Here is a 21,023-nt window from a genome sequence, read left to right on the forward strand (position 1 = left end):
CCTGCACTGGGAACACGGAATCTTAACTACTGTGCCACCAGGGAAGTCCCTGTATCCCATACTGTTTTATCACTGAAGATAAAGTAGTGAACCAAACAAAGCCCCTGCCTTCTTGGAATTTACATATTAGAGGAACGACAAGATAAATAAATATATAATATACTGTCATGTAGTAAAATATATTATAAAAATAGAACAGAATAAGAGGAAGGATATCTTTTCCAAGATAATGCTTGGGGTATAGTAAGTTAAAGCATAGGCTAAGCTTCTGTAATAAAGAGACCCAAAAGACAATGGCTCAGAAAAGGCAGATATTTATTTTTTTCTAAAATCTAGATTTTAGAGTAGGAGTTGGCAAACTATAACTGTAGGCCAAGTCTTGCCTGCTGCCTTTTTAAAGTTTTATTGGAACACAAACACACCCATTTGTTTTGTGTCTGTGACTGCACTTACACTACAGTGGTGGAGTTTAGTAGTTGTGACAAGCACCGTATGGCCCACAAAGCATAAAATGCTATCTGGCCTTTACAGAAATGGCTCCTGTTTTAAGGTATAATTGTGATACACCAAGTCACCCAGAGAATTGGATTCCTTCCTCTTGTTGTGTAATCATTTAGGATATTGTCTTCATAGTTGAAGCTTGCTGTACAGGGAGAAAGTGGAAGTAGAGTGCAGGGAAATTTGACACATTTTCACTCATGTCCCATTGGATAGCTCTTAGTCACATAAGGCCACACTAGCTTTAAGGTAAGTTTGGCTGTATGCCCAGCTAAAACTTAGGGTGATGGGTTTGGAAGGATGAGAACATATACGCAACTATTAGAGTATGAAGGTAGTTTGAACAGGGTAGTCAGGAAAAACTTCTGAGGTCACAGGAGAGATCTGAAATAAATGAGGGAATCATGTAAATACCTGGAAGAAGAGTTTTTTGGAAGAAAGAAATAGCAAGGAGATTTTCCATTCAAATGGACTTTGCCTCCTAATTTTGTCTTTCTCCCTCTGTAACTTTGTTCAAGAGCTAACCTATGTGAAAGTTTCTGGCACATAAATGGTTAAGTATATCTTTGTTTATGTTGTTCCCTCAAATACTCTTGAGTGTATCTATTTTTTAAAATCTCAGCTATTCTTTCTTTCATGAAATCTCTGCAGGTCCTCTTTCTTGCCTCTCTAGTGCTATGTAACTGTTCTATATCAGTTACCACCTTTTATGGAAGTAATTTCCTATATTAAAGTGGCATTATAGTCTAGATTTTTTGAAACCTAGGTTTTGGCAGAAATATACAGTATTTATTAAACTGGATTATCAGACATTTATTCTAGGAAAATAATTCTTAGTATACTTTCACTTCACCCAGGTGTACTCAAGAACTGAGTATAAAGTAATGTGTCATTTGAAATGTAAATATCTTTCACAAGTAAATGAGTAAACTGGGTGTATTTTCTTCTTCATTACAGATAAATACTGCAGCAACTGTGGCTGACTTAAACTCTTTAATAAATGAATATTATAACTACCTAGAGCTTATTGGATGCCTAAGACTTATAACATCATTAAGTGATAAATATATGTTGGCAAAAGACATACTTGTTTATCATGTAATTAAGAGAGTCCAAGCACCTTTTGAAAGGTAAGTTGTTCATATGTTAAGGATTCTCTCAAATTACATGTTTAAAGTGGTTAATTGTCTTACAATGTGAGATATATTTGATAAAATGTAAATGCTATTTTAAACTAATGCTTTAAAACTAACCTCTTAAGGATGAATACTGTTCTTACCATTCTACACAGAATTGCTTAAATGTATACTGTTTAGGTAGGAAAAGTAATCGTTATCTCAATTTATAATTAATTTTTCTAAATAAAAATTATTTTTATGTTCTCACACGCTGCTGTTCTTTTAATAGTGGGAAACCTAAAATATATATGAAAGTAGGCAGAGTGATACACCATGTAATCACCACCCAGATCTAACAGTTATCAACCAACCAGTGGCCAGTCTCGTTTAGCTAGCCTTCCCTTGTTACTGACTCCAGTTTTATTTTCAAGCAAATTTAAAAATTTCAGTATCATTAATCTATGTATATAATGTATTCAAAACTGTTATAGTTGGTTATCCTTACTGAAGTTCAGATTGTCTCATCTTTAACCAGTATAAACCTCTTTATGTTGTTTCTTCTGAGTTCTTTTGATGTTGACCCTTAATGGTCTTTGATAGCCTTCTTGCTATATGGTATGACAAGGTGTTTCATGCTCCTTTTGTACATTCTGGCCTAATGAGCTTTGTTTCTTTGAATGGGAAATGGTATTTCAAATCCACAATCTGGATGCTAGGGATGCTTATTTTTGCCACATTGGTCATAGTTTCTAGGCCCTTTCAGTGGACTAAAAGAAGAAATATAGGGTTTTTTGTTGGGTTTTTTTTGATTTTTTAAAGATAAAATACATCATAGGTTTCAACTGATACTTCAGATTCACTACTACAAGATTTTTGACTTTTTCTTTGTCCCATGTTCATAATCCCAGTTCTCAAAGACATTGATGAATTAGAGTATGAAGTAATTCCTTGATTTAATCCACATTTTGTAAATAATAGTCACAGAATGATAATGCCAACATTATCATCAGTAACATAACATTATTGAAAATAGGTTAAACTTGTTTTTCTATTTCTTTTTGTTCTAGGGCTATGCAGTCAAATTACTGTGTTTTAAAGTCATTTGGCATAGTTATTTTCTTTGTTGTTATATTACTAACTGGGTATACATTTTATTTTCATTTTTTATCTTATTTTTTCTTTTTATTGACTTTTATTAAAGTTTGATTTTATTTTAAAATTATATAAAATGTTTGCATGATTCCAAAGTCAAATCTATGATGACAGTACATTGAAAGGACTCAGCTCTGTCGTACAAATTATATTAAGATAAGGATAGCTTTCATCCTTATCACACCTACCTTCCATCCCCTATGAAGTAATTATTTTAGTGGCTTTTACTGTTTATCCTTCCATTATATTTTTTAACTGATAGCAGGTAAATATATGAGTATATGTGTGTGTGTATATTCATTTCTTTTATTAGATAAATAGTAACATACCATCCACCCTTTTTCCTCCTCATTTTTTACTTGACAGTATATGGTCCTCATTCCTTTTTTAGAGCTCTACAGAACTTAAGCACTCTTCCAAATTAAAATTTAATATGACCTCATAAGCTTAAACAGTTGTAAAGGATATAATTTCCAATATATATATACATATATATATATATATATATATATTTTAAATTTATTTATTTATTTTTGGCTGCATTGGGTCCTTATTGCTGCACGCGGGCTTTCTCTGGCTGTGGCAAACAGGGGCTACCCTTCGTTGCAGTGTGCGGGCCTGTCATTGCGGTGGCTTCTCTTGTTGTGGAGCATGGGCTCTAGGCACGCGGGCCTCAGCAGTTGCTGCTCACGGGCTCAGCAGTTGTAGCTCGCGGGCTCTAGAACACAGGCTCAGCAGTTGTAGCACACAGGCCCAGCTACTCCACAGCAATGTGGGATCTTCCCAGACCAGGGCTCGAACCCATGTCCCCTGCATTGGCAGGTGGACTCTTAACCACTGAGCCACCAGGGAAGCACTCCAATGTATTTTTAATACTGTAATTAAAGTAACACTGTTACATAACTGTTTAAAATGTATCCAAGTGTCTCTGACTATAAGACTCTTACATAGCAAAATCTTCTTACAGTTAGAATTACCATTCATAATTATGATTAATACATAGAATAATCCAAATATATTATAAATTTTGATACAGTTATTTAAAAACTTATTTGAAATGTATCTCTTAATGACATAGATGTACAAAATATTTTTTTCCCAAGGAATTCATATGTCTACAGATGGAATTTTTCTCATTGCTAAGTTAGATAATTCATTGCTGTTTGTTTATTTTGTGTGAGTGTGTGTGTTTATATGTATGAGTAGTCTAGTTGTCAGGAAAGGCTTCCCTATCTGTATAAGTGGTGTTTAAATTAAACCCTGATTTATAAATAGGAGTTAGGCAGATCAAGATGAAGAGGGCAAGAGAAAAGAAGCTGAAGACTGATCCCTCCTTTTATGTGAAAGATAAATCATATAACAAAAAACAATATTTTATAGCTCAAGAGTCCTGTAGATGTCAGAAATAACAAGGAAATCAAAAGCCATAGTACCTCTTTATTCCTGCCCTGCAACTAGGTTCATCATGGGGTAGGAGGGCGAAGCTGGGGGGAAGTGAGAGTAGTATCCACATATATACACTACCAAATGTAAAATAATTGGCTGGTGGGAAGCTGCAGCATAGTACAGGGAGATTGGCTCAGTGCTTTGCGATGACCTAGAGGGGTGGGATAGGGAGGATGGGAGGGAGGCTCAAGAGGGAGGGGATATGGGGACATGTATATGCATATGGCTGATTCATTTTGTTGTGCAACAGAAACTAACACAGTATTGTGAAGTAATTATGCTCCCGTAAAGATCTATTAAAAACAAAAAAGCCATGGTACCCTAAATGTCATATGAAATCAGAACCCTCAGTTTGCCCCAAACTTGGGTTTGGCATTCTGAATGGACCCCAATCTGAACCAAAGACATTAACAAAGTAATTGGTCTTAGGATTCGTAGTACTTACAGAGTGCCAGGCAAAAGCAAATACGTAACAGTGTTTAGGGAAATTTCTACAGCCTGAGCCTGATGGGAATGCTAAAGTTACATTGCTAAAGAAGAGGAGGTTCCAATAAAAGACAAAACACAACCATCCTAAACAGCAAGTATTGGGAATAGCACATCAAGGATTTAAATAACAGGACAAACTGAGACATAAAAAGTTATTACAGTGATTTAAAAGAAAAAAAAAAAACCAAACATAAAATGTGAAATGAATCAAATAGTGCTTCTAAGTTGAAAAATGATCATAGACTTCCAGTTGTGGATAATGTGGAATAGACACTCTTCTCTCTATTCTTCCTGATAAGCACAGTTAAAAACCCTGAACAGTGTTTATAAAACAAACTTAAGAAGACTTTTGAAAGGTAGAGAGATGAAAGCAGACCAGCTGGGGATCCCAGCAAGGACACAGCTGAGAGAAGTCTAGACATTCTTATTTGAAGGAAAACTAAACGATTTGTCAGAATGCCTATGGGAATTTTTTGAAATAGAAAGCAAATTATTAAAGGTGGAATCTTGTAACATCAGGAAGGAAGAAAGAATAATGAAAAGAATAAAAGCATGTCTCCTCTTGTGTCTACTAAATTATGTTTGATGGCTGAGGCAAAAATTATAACATTCTCTAATGTGGTTCACAATGTATATAAAAGAAATACTTAGGAAATTATAAACAGCAAAAGGCAAAGGGACATGAAGGGAAGTAGTGTTTCTATACTTGAACTGATAAAATGTTGGCAGCAGTAAATTATTACATTTTTAAAAAAATCTGCACATAGAAATACACTCAAAACACTATAGATAAAAATGGAATCCAAAAAAATAATCAAGCAACCAACAGAAAAACAAGGAAAATGAAACAGAAACAAAAATGATCATGGAAATGAAACTTGGTGGTTGTTAAATGCTAGGCCATTGAAGAGAAAAAGAGAGAAAAGGACTGAAACAAGAAATGTCATGAAAGTTAGAATAAGAGCACCCACACATATTTGACAAAAGAGATGGAGGCTGGGCAATATTATAGAAAATGCTGCTTGAGAAGTTCTTCAGGTTCAGGTTCACAGGGCTTAACATGCTGAAGTGTAGTGTACTTTGTGATGAAATTGTGTTCTGAGCAAAAAAACATTATTGTAAAAATGAGCATCAATTATATTGGACGCCTTTTTTTCAGTGACATCAACGTTGAAAACAGACAGCCAAGATAGTAACTTCACAGAGCTAGTTACGTTATCATTCAAGAGAGAGGAGGAAATAAAGACATTTTGAGACAGGTTTACTTCTTTCCTGGAGAGATTAATAAAATACCTACTTAAGGAAGAAAGAAATTGAACCCAGAAGGAAAAAGTAAGATACAAGCACCAGGAGTAAGCAAAGAAATGAAAAGACCTGAATAAATAAAAACAAGCATTGGCCATTTAAAAGACAACTAAATTTTGGTAAGAAATGGTTAAAATAATTAAAATACTAGCTAAAGGTTCATCTGTAAGAAGAGAATGGATATTGTATTTATTGTTTTAAGGAACTTGTATTCTTGAGGTAGTAGTGGGGAAGCATTAATTACCTTAAGATTGTTAAGCCAAGTATATATATTTTAAGGGAAAACTCTAAAATAACAGGAATAGAGTGTGTAACTTCCAAACCAGTTTGATGGGGGTGGGGGTAGAAATAAAGAAAACATATTTAATCATATAGTGAACAGAAAAAGAGGGATGAAAACAAGCAAGGGAAAACACATGCTCAAAGAAAACATAAGATAGAAAACATATAGGTAATTATATTACATGTAAATAGCTTAGATTCATATTTAAAAAACAGAGGATCTTAAATTACATTGCAAATAAATGACTTTAAAGCAAAAAAAGAGAGAAAGAAATTCTAATAATCTTTTTAAAAAGCCTTGTCCTTAAATGACCCTAATAGAGTTAAAAAGAACAAATTCTTTAGGATTCAGCAGTCTTGAATATATTTGTATCTAGCAACATGGCCTCAAAATTTACTAACAATTCTGAGGACTGTTTATAAAAGGAAGCAAGGCAGGTAGAACATCAAAAAAAAAATCTTGCTTTAGTGCACTCCACTAAGATTAAAAGAGAAAAATCAAACAACCTTCATACAGTTATACATGCAAAAAAAGCAATTGCTGCATTTAAACATTTATACATAATTTTAAGCTAACAATTTGAAATATCCTTATAAAGATTAGCTAGTAAAGATTCAGCAAACATTATCCTTAATGAAGTGTGATAGACCTTCCTCTTAAGGCCATGACAAGCCTGGGATACATATAATTACCTCCTTCATTTCTACAATATGCTGGAGGTCTTAGTAGAGCAACAAGACTAAATGAATAAGTGAATGTTATTAATTATTCGAAGAATTAAAATTATCATTGGTAGTCTAGATGACTGTCCAACTAAAATAATCTTAGAACTGCTTCTGTAAAGAGTGTAGCAAGGTTACAAGAGGTAAAGGACACTAACAGGGAGGTGTGCACGTGAGAAGGAATGGTAACGAAAGAAATTTGTTAATTTTAGAGTAACTAAACACTGATTGTACAAAAAATTAATGTTTACTTTGGGGATTTATGATACAAGGTGGAACAAAATGTTTAAGTAGCATAGGAAGAGAGAGCTACCAGAGTTGCAAGTGTTCTAAGGTCTTTGTATTGTTCAGGAAGAGGGTAAATACCTGATTCACTTTAGATTTCAAATATGCCGATTAAAATTTTGAGGTAAGCATTTTAAAAATAAGAATTAGTGTAACTTTTTAAATAGAAGGTAAATTGGAATTTTGTTTTAAAAATACATAAATCGGCAGGAAGGAATAAAAAATTTTTTTGTAATTCAGTACAGTTGCCCAAAATAAAGTGACAGAACTAGTTTCCTAAATGTAGTAATAACTATTACTATATAACAATTAGAAAAAATTACTCTCAAAAAAGCAAATTGCAGAAAAATAAGTATACAGTATGGTACCATTATTGGAAAGTTTCAAAACAAGCAAACCAATACTAGTTATTTTTTAGGGATACATATATAGTGAAACTAAAATGAAATGCAGGCTATAGTAAAAATTTCAGAATAGGTAAATAGCACTTTCAGATAGTTTTCTTTGTAAAAGGAGAGAAGGGAAACTGATGAATGGGCAGATTTAGTTGAGTGAATAGAATATTTTCTTAAAAGTAATCTGAGCAAACATAAAATGTTAATGTCTTTCAAAATCAAGTTACAGTCATGGTTTTCTGTTATTTCCTGGATTTTTATATAAGCTTGAAATATTTCATTTTAATTAAAAGTAAAATTATAAAGGTGAACATTAAGTTTGGCTGAAATTTGCTTCAAAGGTAGGTGTAAGGTGAAAGTTAAAAGCAAGCAAGAAAGGCAGCAATTGTATTGTGGAGGACCTTAAAAGCCATGTTAAGGAGTTTGGACTTTATTTCATGTGCAGAGTGTGTATTATTAGTTTCCTATGGCAGTTGTAAAAAATTAAACTGAGTGGCTCAAAACAAAAGAAATTTATTCTCCCATATTTTTGGAGGCTAGAAGTCCAAAGTCTCGGTGTTGGCAGGGCTTCATTCTTTCTGGGAATTTAGGAAGAGAATCCATTCTTTGCTTCTTTTAGCTTCTGGTGGCTTGTGGTTGCATAACTCCAATCTCTGAATCTATATCACATGGCCTTTTCCTCTCTATCTTTTATAAAGACAGTTGTCATTGGACTTAGGTTGAGCCCAGATAACCTAGGTAGAATGATTTCAAGATCGTTAACTTAATTACATCTGCCTGGACCCTTTTTCCAAATAAGATCACATTCACAGGTTCCAGGGAATAAGATGTGGACATATCTTTTGGGGGCCTCCATCCAACATACCTAAGGATGAATGACAGTATGGGGGTTTACATGGAAAATCAACTTGGAAGCTTACATACCTGGTACAACAGTTCCACTGGTATATAGAGAAATGAGCAGATAAAAGGGATTTCAAAAAAGGAAATTCATGGGATTTGTAATTAGGAGTGGCAGAGGGAAGAGTTAAGAATGACTTTCAGATTTAGCTATACTAATAGGGTGAATAATGGAGGCATTTGTTGTCACTTACGGTTCTGATTTTGGTGATAAGATAATTAATTAGCTTTCTTTTGGACTTAATAAGTTTGGGTGCTTGGAATATGTGGTACCCAGCAGTCTGTTGGGTATATATTCTGGGCTGGAAATAACAGATTTTATAGTTAATGACATAAACCTGCTTAAATAAAGCCATGGGATATGGTAAGAAAAAAGAGAAATTTGCCTTGTTACAGATCCATGAGGACAAACAGTAGCATTTAAGGCAAAGCAAAGAAAGAATAAGCTTTGTAAGAGACTCGGAAGGTTTGGCCAGAGATATAAGGGGAAACCAGGAGACTGATCCCATACATCATTCATGCACTTAGGGCAGTTATTCCTGAGATGTAGAAAGGAGTGGAGGGAAAGTGAATAGGAAATTAAGAAAAGGAGACAGTAAATGTAGGTAAGTCTTTCACATAGGTTGTCTCAAAGGAAAGCAGATGGGATTGAGTGAATTTTTTCCCTTATTCAAAGATGGGAAAGATAAGCATATTTTTGTGCTCTTGAGGAAGAGCTAATAGAAGGGAAGATGAGTCAGTGTAGCAGGGTACCTGAGGACGTGGATAGGGAATCCAGAGCCACAGTTAGGGTTAGTCAGTCTGGTAGGCAAAAATGCTATCTTCTTCATTCTTTGCTTATTAGTGAGAATGTGTATTTTTAAAAATTCATTTGTTACTTGTATTTTCTTAATGATGCATTCATATTTTGTATTTCCTATTGAGTTCTTTTAGAAAATGATTTATATTTTTGTTATATTAGAGAAATTAGTGTTCTATCATGTATCAATATTTTCCCACTTTGTTTTGTCTTTGTTAATTTCTTTTTATCAATACATAAGTTTAAAATTTTTATGTGGCTCAAGTTTATGATTCTTTTTCTTTGCAGTCTTTCATTTTATACTAACTAGCTTTGAAGTGTAAAATTTTAGATATCTACTTTTTTCCTCTTAATAAAAAATTGTTAGCTTAATTTTAAAACTATTCCATAAAGCCAAATAATGTAGGCATGGAAAATATTCATTTTATATTAATACATTTGCTTGTTATTGATTTGAAAATACCATATCACATAAAGTGTATCCATATTTTTCTTTGTTTTTCCTCACCTTTTTTTCCCCACATCTTTTTTTTTCTGTCTTTTTCACACATATATGTGATAGTAAATTAGCTAGAAATGTTCATTCCAAACACATGTGTATGAATGTTGGCTCATTGTTTTTCTTCTCTTAAGTTTTAAACAGGGTCTGAGAACTCTTGGTGTTTTGGAGAAAATTCAGACTTATCCAGAAGCATTTTGTAACATCTTCTGTCATAAACCTGAGAATCTTTCCACAAAAATTCTTAGTGATCTTTTTACAGTACACACATTATCTGATGTACAGGCTTTGGGGTTTTGGAACAGTTACTTACAGGCTGTTGAGGGTATGTAGATGTTTTATTTTTATTTAACTGTCGTAGAAATTTTGTTTTGGGATATTTATTTCTTTGAGTTTTGCTTTTTATAGTAAGACTTTAATCTAACTACTTATTTACAAAACTTGTTTCAAAACAAGTTAATATGAGTTGAAAGTGATAGGAAAGGTTACATAGTAAAGTTATATTTTTCGGTTGTTTTCCTCTAGGTAATTTGAAGTGAGAGGCATTCTTCCTAGAAAACTTTAAATATACGGGTGATTGCCACAACACAGGATAGTCTCAAAGCTAGTCATTTACTTCACCTTTTTAAATTTTAAGTTAAATTGAATTATTCCTCATCCATTGGTCAGAGCATGGTAATGATATTTATCATTGAGCCTTAGCAATGTAAATTCATTCTGTTTAATATGGTGTAAAACTATTTAACTTTTAGTTGAAAATTTTTTAGCTAGGTTGTTTGGATGTTTTATACCATCTTAGTTTTTCCTTTGTTGAAATAGTTTATCAAATAGCAATGGTCTAGAATTGGTTTAAAATTGTTTGTAGGATCATATCCCCGAAAGATGGAGTTTCAAAACCTACTGAACCTCTTGGACTATATGATAATTTTATATTAAGGAAGACATTTAAATATACAGTGAGTAGGTCAACCAAATTATTGTATGAGTCCTACTTTGAAATTCAAATAAACATGTATTCAATATACCATTTTCCTATTACTACACTTAGTGATTTAGTTTTCCTCTTATGCATCTCTGTTAATGTGGGTATCTCTGCTTTTCAACATGTCTAGTCTAGTTGGGGAAGAGTCTATGATGGTAGCAATATATAACATGGATTTTTTTTCTTTTTTTCCTTTTTTGGTATTCTTTTCAGATGGTAAATCTACAGTAACAATGGAAGACATTCTTATTTTTGCTACTGGTTGCAGTTCCATTCCACCTGCTGGATTTATACCAACTCCATCAATTGAGTGCCTTCATATGGATTTTCCTGTTGGAAACAAGTGTAATAACTGCTTAGCTCTTCCTATCACCAGTACCTATAAAGAATTTCAAGAAAATATGGACTTTGCCATAAAAAACACTCTAAGATTAGAAAAGGAAGAAAATTCTCACTTCATTGGACATTAACTGTTTTGAACAAAGAGATGCTTCTTTAAAAATTGCTGTTGATGCTTTTTGTTTCAGAAATCTGTCCATCATCACTTTTGAGCAAACTTGGCCCAATAAAATATATGATATGAACATAAAGGAATCTTTTGGCCACTTAAGCTAAAAAGTTTTTTTGTTAAGGTGTACCAAAGTTGATACTTTTCTATTTTCTTAATATACATGCTTCATAAACCTCAATATAAATACTTTTAGAATGGCTGTACAGACTTTCTTCAACTATAGTAGCATGCTATATATAATAAGAAAACTTGTACTCACTGTTTTTGTAAATTGGGATTAGCTATAGGATGCCACAGTGATTTTTCTAGTTTTATGCAATTTTCAAATTATCACTTATTTTATTTTAAAGCATTAAATAGGAAAGCTAAATGATAAATCTTGTTATATAAATCAAAGTCATATTTTGGGGTATGTGTTATATGTATCCTTTTCTAGGATGGCACTAAATTAGTTAAAAATGTTTTTAGATTATTAAGTTATGTTAAAATAGATCCACACTGCAATTAGATTATGCCTAAAGGGAAGTATTATATTAAAAAGCAGAATTGCACAAATATTCTAGAATCTATGGACATTCCATAGTCTTAAAACACTTCTGAGGTGGATTAAAATACAGTTGAAAATCCCTAAGTAAGTGTCTTCTTTAAAGCCTTTGGCTTTAATCATAGGATTTTTTTTTTTTTCCTGTATCCCATGTGTGGTATTAGACCACATTATGTCTGATCCACATTTTAGGTTATCTGAATAGAATGATCTCTGTGGATTGCCATTTGATAGGTTTGGCTATTTGACATTTATTATCAAGATGGTTGTATGAAAGGTAAGCTGGCACCATTGCATTATATAGTTATCTTCTTTGCTTTTGAAAGGTGCCTGTTATATAAACAATGTAGAAATGTGTAAGAAAGAATTACAAATAGAATGAAAAACCCACTCTAATCTCAACCATGCAGAATTAACTGTTATCCTTCTATAAACTCTTCCATTTCCTTTTTTAAACTTTATTAAAGCTACTAAAAGTCAAAGAATACCTAGAAGTAACAAGAGATTATGTAATAAGAATTTGAAGATTGTCCCCTAATCCCATAGTTGTGTCACCATATTTGTACTCTTGCAAAAGAAGAAACTGGAAAAGTCTAATGTTCCTAATCTGTTATCAAATATAAATGGGTTTTTCACCAGAATAAATCGTATGAGAGGTAAAATGCTTGGTTTTAAGCACATTTTTCTTGCTACATAAAGCAGGTATCAGCCATATTCTCATCCTCTCCAAGAAGCATCCTTAAATTATTGATATTTTTAAAGACAAATGACAGGATTGGTTTGATACTGGTAATAAATCTGTTATTAATACCAAAGGAAAACTAAAACATAATCCTAGTAAAATTTTGTTACATTTTCTAACAGACCCAGCAAATTAAAGTTTAACTTTAACATGAAGGTTTTAAAACATTAAACAAGGCATTTCTTTGTCTTGTGTTGAATTCTGTTAAATTTTCAAAAGTAATTAAAGGAGCAATTATCAAAAAAGAGGTTTAACCTCACCATACAGCTTTTATTCCTAATGTGTTGATAAACTGGATATTTTATTTCTTAACCTACCTAGTTTTTATAAAATTTTAAAAGCCATTAAACCAATACAAACCAGAAAACCTAATTAAAGCTATTTTCTGGTTATTTGTAGTTTGAATTCATTTAATTACAGTGGTAATTAAAGCTGTTAAAGCTCACATGCTTTTTGGGTGGGGAGGGCTGGTGGGGAGGCAGTGTGCTTGGGTTAGCTACAATTAAAAACAGTGTTTCAATTCTTCTTTTATGTGTAGACAGGGCCTTAGGGATAAAGTGATGTAAATAACTTAGTATATTCACGTTTTAAAGTGAAGTATAAATATTCATATTGCAAAATATTTTCTGGCTTTAAGGATGTTCCATCAATATGATTTTAGATTAATCTTTACAGTCAAGATATGTCAGAGAAACCTGACATAGGTTATTTTCTGCATTGTTACTATGTCAAATGGTTGGTATTATGTTTGTTCTTTTTCTGTTCATTGTTATAGCCAATGCATAGTTCCTACTGACATTGATTTTAAAAAGGAATTATGCTATAAACCTTTATAAATGTGTATATGTATTTCTTAAATATTTCAATCGTCTAAATGCCATATATTTCAAGTTTGTTTTCTGTTACTCTCATTATCAAGAAAAAGCATAAATTCGCCTTGTATGCATCTACTGTTAATGGTCTTAGGTTAGTTTTATATTCATTTTTTTTAATAATTTAAAATTTTTTGGTGTGAGAAATTCATCTGAAGGCATTTATACAATTCTCTACTATTCTTGTACTTAGTCATTTTACTATTTTAGTATTTAAGGTAAAGATTCTTTAAAATATCAGAAACTAGCTCATGACTTTATACTTTGTAATATTTAATTTCCATATTATAAATTAGTCATTATTTGTTTGGGTGAAGTAAAAAGCTTTCATTTGATTACTAACTTGAGAATTTACTTTGGCTTCTGCTTTATTCCAAACTTCTTATAATTTTTCCCCTAATTATATGGAAGCTCTTGGAACTTTTGTACTCAATGCTAAATGTGCAGTAAAGGAGAGTGTAATATAATAGGTAAGTTTTCTCCGTGACTTTGCCTTTTACATTCAGTCATTATAAGAAAATGATTAGAACAAGATTCTATTTATAAGTGTGTAATTCTTATATATAGTGCTTATCACAGCTTTGTTGCTAATTTTACAATAAGCTATTAAACTAGTTTTATGCTCTCCGTGATGCAATGTAAAGCATAAAAACACATTGATGGATTACTTGAATGTGTATTACATATAGTTTAGGAAAATTTGCATTGCTTTGAAGAAATCCTATTTTAAAGTTCTCATTTTGACTGTTATCTTTTCAAATTGCCAAACATATTCCAATATCTACTGTATGCCAGGTATTATGTTAGGTGATAGTTTATGTCAGCCTAGTTTCCCTTTTTTTAAAGACTTCAGATACAACAAAAAAAATGACACTTAAAATGAAGTTTTCTAAATAAATGTTTTTCTGCTACTAAATGTGAAGTGCTTATATAAACTAAATCAAGTAACTTGTTAGGATTTAACAAGGTTAAGATTCTGACAATACTGTGTAGATAATAGATCCTTTCCCCATTATAGAGATCCTGCAAGCAATTATCGGCTGACACGTAGGAACCTCTCTTGAATGAGCTGTTCTGAGGTATTCTCTGTTAAAACTATCTATCCCCTAATGTAAAATAATAGTTTGCCAGAATAATTATATTATTTTAGCCCAACATCTGGATAGGTAGAGTCAGTTAAACTGCTAAAAAAGTTAGGTTAACTAACACTCTAACAGCCATAGTTTAATTCTTTCCTTATTCTAAAGACACATTACAAATACCTTACTCAGTCTTAGCATTACAGGGACTGTTTGTTTACTGCCACTGTTCTGTGGGACATATATTTCCTATACATTTGTTTGCCCACACTGTGTGCACTCCTTGGTCAGGACAGTTTTTATCATTTCAAATGTATATACTGTACACAAATGTTAAGCATGCCTTAGTGTTCTATGTCATATGAGTCATATATTTTGGGAGGTCTATGCTGGAGCTCTGAAATGGTTAGGTAGATTTGCATTTGAAAGTAGAAGTAAACAAATGAACAAGATTGGGCTCTCAGATGTTGACAGTGGGAAAGCCTGTTTATTTTATATTCCATGAAGACAAAAAATTAAGTAGAACTTTCCCATAGGGCAGGAACTGTCATTTCTGTTTAATTGCAACACACCTAGTTCATTGGTGATTCCAGTTTTCTTTTTTTTATTCCACATATAGGAAGCAGTAAAAAGTCAGCTATAAGATGAGTATGGTCTGAGGATCTAATATATAACGTGACTGTAGTTAACTGTACTGTATAATTGAAATATGCTAAGAGAGTAGAACTCAAAAGTTTTCACCAAAAAATAAAAAACTATATATATATGTGAGATGATAGATGTGGTAAATAACTAAGTCGGGGGAATTCTTTCACAATGTATACATATATATCATATCATCACAATGTACGTTTCAGATATGTTGCCAAATTTATCAATTATACCCTCAGAAAAGGTGAAAAAAATTTACACAAGGAAAAAAAAAAAGAATGTAGGTCCAGTTCTAGGGTGTTCCCTAATGGCATTAAGAATGAGATCACCTGTCAAGTTTCATAAAAATAAACTTTTGTGTTTTGTTTAAAAAATTTACTCTTTAATGTAATCGTTGGGGTAACTTAATTTCTCATAAATTCGAAAAGTTAAGTTTTCAAACCAGTTTTTGAGGCACAGGGTCTCTAATTTCATTTCAGAATTTGGTGAAACTTCAGAATGAACATATTCGATAACTAACGCAATATCCTAAGTGAACTCTGTTGACCATACGGGAAATGAGTTGTGTCCATTTTTGACATCCAGTAAAAAAAAATCTATGGATTAAATTAGAAATCATTAATATTGGATACATTTTGTCATCATATGGTTTTAAGTGTACATTAAGACACCTGCACTATCCACTTACACCCCCTGCCAAAGTAATGTTTTGTGATTTTGCAGTTACTAAAAGGAGGAAAATACGAACTGCCATTTTGCGCCTTCCTGGCTTCTGTGTCCACGTAGGCAAAACAACCCCATGCAGCTAGACCATTTTGCCTAACATGAGATTAAGAAACCTGCCTGATCAGAGCAATGCTCCGAAGCTGCCTGTTTCCCAGAAAAGGAGCAAACGGGAGACCCCTCCTGCTGCACTGGGGAAACAGAAAAGGGAGCTAGCATTGAAGTGCCAATTTTGTTCCAGGAGCTTCATTTACTTTAGTCCTGTGATCCTTAAGCTCCTAGATTATTATCACCACAAGAGATCTGTAGACGACCAAACTAACAGTTCAGTATTTAGGTTCTTAGCACTACAACACGCTCCTGCCCTAAAGAGCTCACTTTAAAGCAGCTACCCTTTGAGAAGCTGTGGCTTGATTAGACAGGATAAAAATTCCTACTATTACGCCGCTGGAAAGTAAACACTGCCAGGTGTTCGGGTATTATTCCCACGTTGGGTCTCTGAAGTTTTGTGGAGAGAGCTGAGAGAATGGGAGGGTCACCCTGGAGGAGGCGGGGTTCGGCTTTCTATGGTCCCGCCCCTCCGATCTTTGCTTCCGGGGCGGTCGGGGCGGCCACGTCATGATAGGGCTCCGCTCTCCAGCCGGGCAGTGTATGGTGGGAGCCAAGATGGCGGCGGCCGCAGCAGCCAGTATTCGAGAGAGACAAACAGGTACCGGCTTATTCCCTTCTCTTCCCTGAGGTTTTGTGCTTGCCGTGAGGACATATTCCTCTTCTTGTCGCCCTCACTCGGTCGCGGTGCGTGCAGTTCGGAGACGGACGTCCAATAGCTTAATCCTGTTCTCAGACCATCGAGAGCCCTTCCCCTTTTGAGTTTTTAGGGAAGAGATGCCATTAGCTTGAGAACTCGGCTCTCAGATGTGCCGGAGAAGGGGCTTCAGGGGTGAGCGGGTTGCTGCGGTCCTGCTCTTGTCTCTTTCCTACTGGGCCTCAAAAGGCCATGGCGACCAGATCTGGCACCTGGCATTTACAGCCCTTGCCACTTACGAGGTCTTCGGGTTTGTTTCTGCGCGTGGTTAAGTTCTCTCCCATTTTAATGTTGAGAGTTTCATTTTCCGGCACTTACACCACAGTTACAGATTTAGATGCTCTTTTCAGAGCAGATTACATTCTGCCATTTCTCTCCTGTGGACCAGTCTTTGGGGGTACCTGAAGAGAAACGCCTTGTGATAAAGATTTCCGTCTTCAGCATGCGGGAATGGGATATAAGAATGGCAAAACGAATGAATTAATACCTTTCCCATTTTAATTATTTGGCAAATTAGTGTTTTTAAACTACGCCTTATTAGTTTCATGTTTAACAGAGTATGGTTATATAGCTTCCATTTATACCGTGAAGTATGGTTTTAAAAAATACATATTCTTTCTCTTGAGCTTTGATATTTTTTCCACCTTAGATAATTTTAGTTTTGCCTTATTTTTTGGAAACTTCTGATGGCAATTGGTTTATACCTGTTAGCTAATTGTCTTGAAAGTTGGCATACTGTTAATTCTGAGAAGCTAATAGAGATAAGCCATTAAGAATTTGCATATTTGGAAGTTCTGTCTCTTTTAATTATGTTCTTTTGCATATAAATCGGAATAGGAATATAACTGGTTATAATTAATATGAACTACAGAAAGGATTTTGGCTGTACTTGATTCTTTCCTTTGCAATTCAAAGAAAAATTAATGATAGACTTCAATCTACTAACGACACAGTGCATAATGAGTTGTGTTCTGCATTTCCCCAATAGATAATGTAGTGTAAGCTATCAGATGAAGTCAGGTGTAACTTAAATATATGAAAGTCCAAATAAAATTTGGGAAATAACTGCCATTCATTTTATCTGTGTAAGCAAATAGAAACCCCACTTGTCTTTGCAGTATGGTTCTGACAGCTTAATGAACCTCAATGAATTAGGTCATACTACATATTAAAATAAAAAATAACATGTTAAGGGAGACTCTGTACCAATACAAAGGAGCTTTCTGAAAAATGAAATTTGGATGGTAATTTTTATATGCAGAAACTTTGTAGAATGTTAAAGTCTAGTAGTGTAATATGGATTTCTGCAGAAATAAACTTCATTGTAGCAAGATTTCACATCATTACTCCATAGGTTATGCCAGGTTTATCAAATTAGTACTCCAGTTGAGTTCTGTCTTACTTTGAGAGAAAGGTAAACTATGTGCTATAGTAGGACAAGTAAACATTTCCCTGATGCCTATTGAGAATGTTTTGGGAAATAAATCACAATTGAGTCTTAGGCCATGTACTTTATTAACAAATCCATTGTGTCAGAATCCCTGTTAACAAGTTAGTCAAGGCTCAGAAATGGGGAAATTCACCAAGATGGAGCTGAGAAGGCAAACGTGGGAATATCTGCTGATATGGGCTTCTTTCAGTTAGCGAAGCTCTGGAGAGCACCATGTACCTGGAACTCATATGCACCACAGGCTGTGATTCTTCCTAGCTGTTCTCTGTGAACTATTGTAACATCTGTGAGCTTCTGAAGTAGGTCTAAATTATGGGCGATGTGTATATATATATATATATATATATTTTTTTTTTTTTTTTTTTTTTTTTGCGGTATGCAGGCATCTCACTGTTGTGGCCTCTCCCGTTGCGGAGCACAGGCTCTGGATGCACAGGCTCAGCGGCCATGGCTCACAGGCCCAGCCGCTCCGCGGCATGTGGGATCTTCCTGGACCCAGGCACAAATCCGTGTCCCCTGCATCGGCAGGCAGACTCTCAACCACTGCACCACCAGGGAAGCCCTGGGCGATGTATATAATTGGCTGGACATTAGGTACTAACATTTTACCAACAAATCACCTCCGTATCTCTATGCATATATAAATATATTACTGATGTGCAATCTCTTATTATTTTAATCTGCTTCAAGAAATAAGCATTTAATAGAAGTTTTTCTAGTGAGTGAATATGCTGTAAATTGATACGCAGGTGATTTGAGTATTATAATCTTCTCTGGTAGGTGTTTATCTTGTAGATTATTCTGTATTACTTAATAAAACCTAATCCAAATGCTTTTTAAAAATCAACCAAGGGGGCTTCCCTGGTGGCGCAGTGGTTGGGAGTCCGCCTGCCAATGCAGGGGACACGGGTTCGTGCCCCGGTCCGGGAGGATCCCACATGCCGCGGAGCGGCTGGGCCCGTGAGCCATGGCTGCTGAGCCTGCGCGTCCGGAGCCTGTGCTCCACAACGGGAGAGACCACAGCAGTGAGAGGCTCGCGTACCGCAAAAAAAAAAAAAAAAAAAAAAAAATCAACCAAGTAGATTTTAGGATTACCAATCATTTAAACATTTAATCAGATAACTACTACCCTCCCTTGAATATTTGGCCATCTCAACTTCACATAAAAGTGTATCAAGATTTTTATTTCCCTTAGAAAATATTTCTGAGTCTTCTGTAACACATGAACAGATGAGCAGTAAAAACCACAAAATACTATAAGACATAGAGCGTAACTGCTATGATTATAGAATTGTACATTTTTAAAGCAGGAGTTATCAGTTACGTACCACATCTATAGGAAAGTCTCACTAGTGAATCTGACAGGATAATTGGCCGTAGAATGCACTCCAGGATAACTAAAAAATAGATCTGCTGTATTTAGGTTTTAAACCATTTAAATATGAACCAATTAAATATATCATAGAGGATTTTTGTTTTTAGAAAAACTTATCTTAATCTATGCTTTCAGCCACACAGTAGATAGACAACAGCACCAGTTATCTATCGAGGCCACTGCAAGGTCGTGATTGACAATTTCTTTTTGCATCTATATAAAACATAGTGTGGTATCATCAGGAGACATGGAAACGGCTTCTTCCTGAACATTTTTCACATTTTAATCTGGGCAAAGATGCTTAAATTAGAAAATCTCCCAGACAATATCCCTTTAGTTGTTGATGAAACCGTCTTACAAAGTCTGACCCTACTTCTACGTATGCATTAATATTGATTAATCAGTTTTACTAGAGTGATTTGTGCATTTTGTTTTGAGGTAATAAGTAATAAGTGTGGTGGAAAAGTGAAATCCTAAAAACATTGGTAATATTTAATAAGACTGTTTTCATTTCCAGTGGCTTTGAAACGTATGTTGAATTTTAATGTGCCTCATATTAAAAACAGCACTGGAGAACCAGTATGGAAGGTAAGAGACTTTAAGTTAATGGGGATTATTTTCTTTCTCTCGGCCCTTATTGGTGGTGATTGGAGGGAATTTCTTGTTAATACTGAACAGTAGCACATTTTAGTTATAATGCCTGAATATTTTACTTTTACTTAGCATGGCTTGTTAATGTGAATCTTTTTTTTTTAAAACTAAAGTATAGTTGATGTACAATATTGTGTTTGTTTCAGGTGTACAGCAAAGTGATTCAGTTATACATATAGAATTTTTTCAGATTATTTTCCATTGTAGGTTATTACAAGATATTGAATGTATTTCCATACGTTATATAGTAAATGCTTGTTGTGTATCTATTTTACATACAGTAGTTTGTTAATCTGTACTCCTGATTTATCCCTCACCCCCTTCCCTTTCCCATTTGGTAACCATAGGTTACCATAGGTCTGTGAGTCTGTTTCTATTTTTTATATAGATTCATTTCTATTATTTTTTAGATTCCACATATAAGTAATATAATATTTGTCTTTCTCTCTCTGACTTACTTAACTTAGTGTGATATTCTCTAGGTCCATCCATCTTGCTGCAAATAGCAATATTTCATTCTTTTTTTATGACTGACTAGTATTCCATTGTATATATATACCACATCCTCTTTTTTTCCCCCAGTATTGGGGAAAATTTTATTTTATTTTTGAATTTAATTTTATTTATTTGTTTTTTATATAGCAGGTTCTTATTAGTTCTCTGTTTTATACATATTAGTGTATATATGTCAATCCCAATCTTCCAATTCATCCCACCACCACGACCACCCCCCTCCCCACCCTGCTT

At 34.0% G+C, this 21,023-nt stretch overlaps 2 protein-coding genes across 11 annotated transcripts in view; both read left to right on the forward strand.

The window, feature by feature from the left end:
- G2E3 (G2/M-phase specific E3 ubiquitin protein ligase) overlaps positions 1–15,646 on the forward strand; it is a 73,650-nt gene extending 58,004 nt beyond the window's left edge. For 6 of the 9 annotated variants that reach the window (XM_032622441.1, XM_032622442.1, XM_032622446.1 and 3 more), the window contains 3 exons: positions 1,456–1,628; positions 10,026–10,216; positions 11,087–15,646. In XM_032622441.1, the coding sequence (XP_032478332.1) occupies positions 1,456–1,628; positions 10,026–10,216; positions 11,087–11,343 (621 nt within the window). In that variant the 3' untranslated portion in view covers positions 11,344–15,646. Of the gene's footprint in view, positions 1–1,455; positions 1,629–5,862; positions 6,128–10,025; positions 10,217–11,086 lie in introns of those variants that run through there. The other 3 variants (XR_004348422.1, XR_004348421.1, XM_032622447.1) reach the window with 3 other exon arrangements.
- Positions 15,647–16,590: 944 nt separating this feature from the next.
- SCFD1 (sec1 family domain containing 1) overlaps positions 16,591–21,023 on the forward strand; it is a 142,744-nt gene continuing 138,311 nt past the window's right edge. The window contains exons 1-2 of one of the 2 annotated variants that reach the window (XM_032623103.1): positions 16,591–16,704; positions 20,143–20,213. In XM_032623103.1, the coding sequence (XP_032478994.1) occupies positions 16,614–16,704; positions 20,143–20,213 (162 nt within the window). In that variant the 5' untranslated portion in view covers positions 16,591–16,613. The remainder of the gene's footprint in view (positions 16,705–20,142; positions 20,214–21,023) is intronic. The other variant, XR_004348513.1, reaches the window with a different exon arrangement.

The sequence above is a fragment of the Phocoena sinus genome, chromosome 2 (assembly GCF_008692025.1).
Source record: "Phocoena sinus isolate mPhoSin1 chromosome 2, mPhoSin1.pri, whole genome shotgun sequence".
NCBI classification, from domain to species: Eukaryota; Metazoa; Chordata; class Mammalia; order Artiodactyla; family Phocoenidae; genus Phocoena; species Phocoena sinus.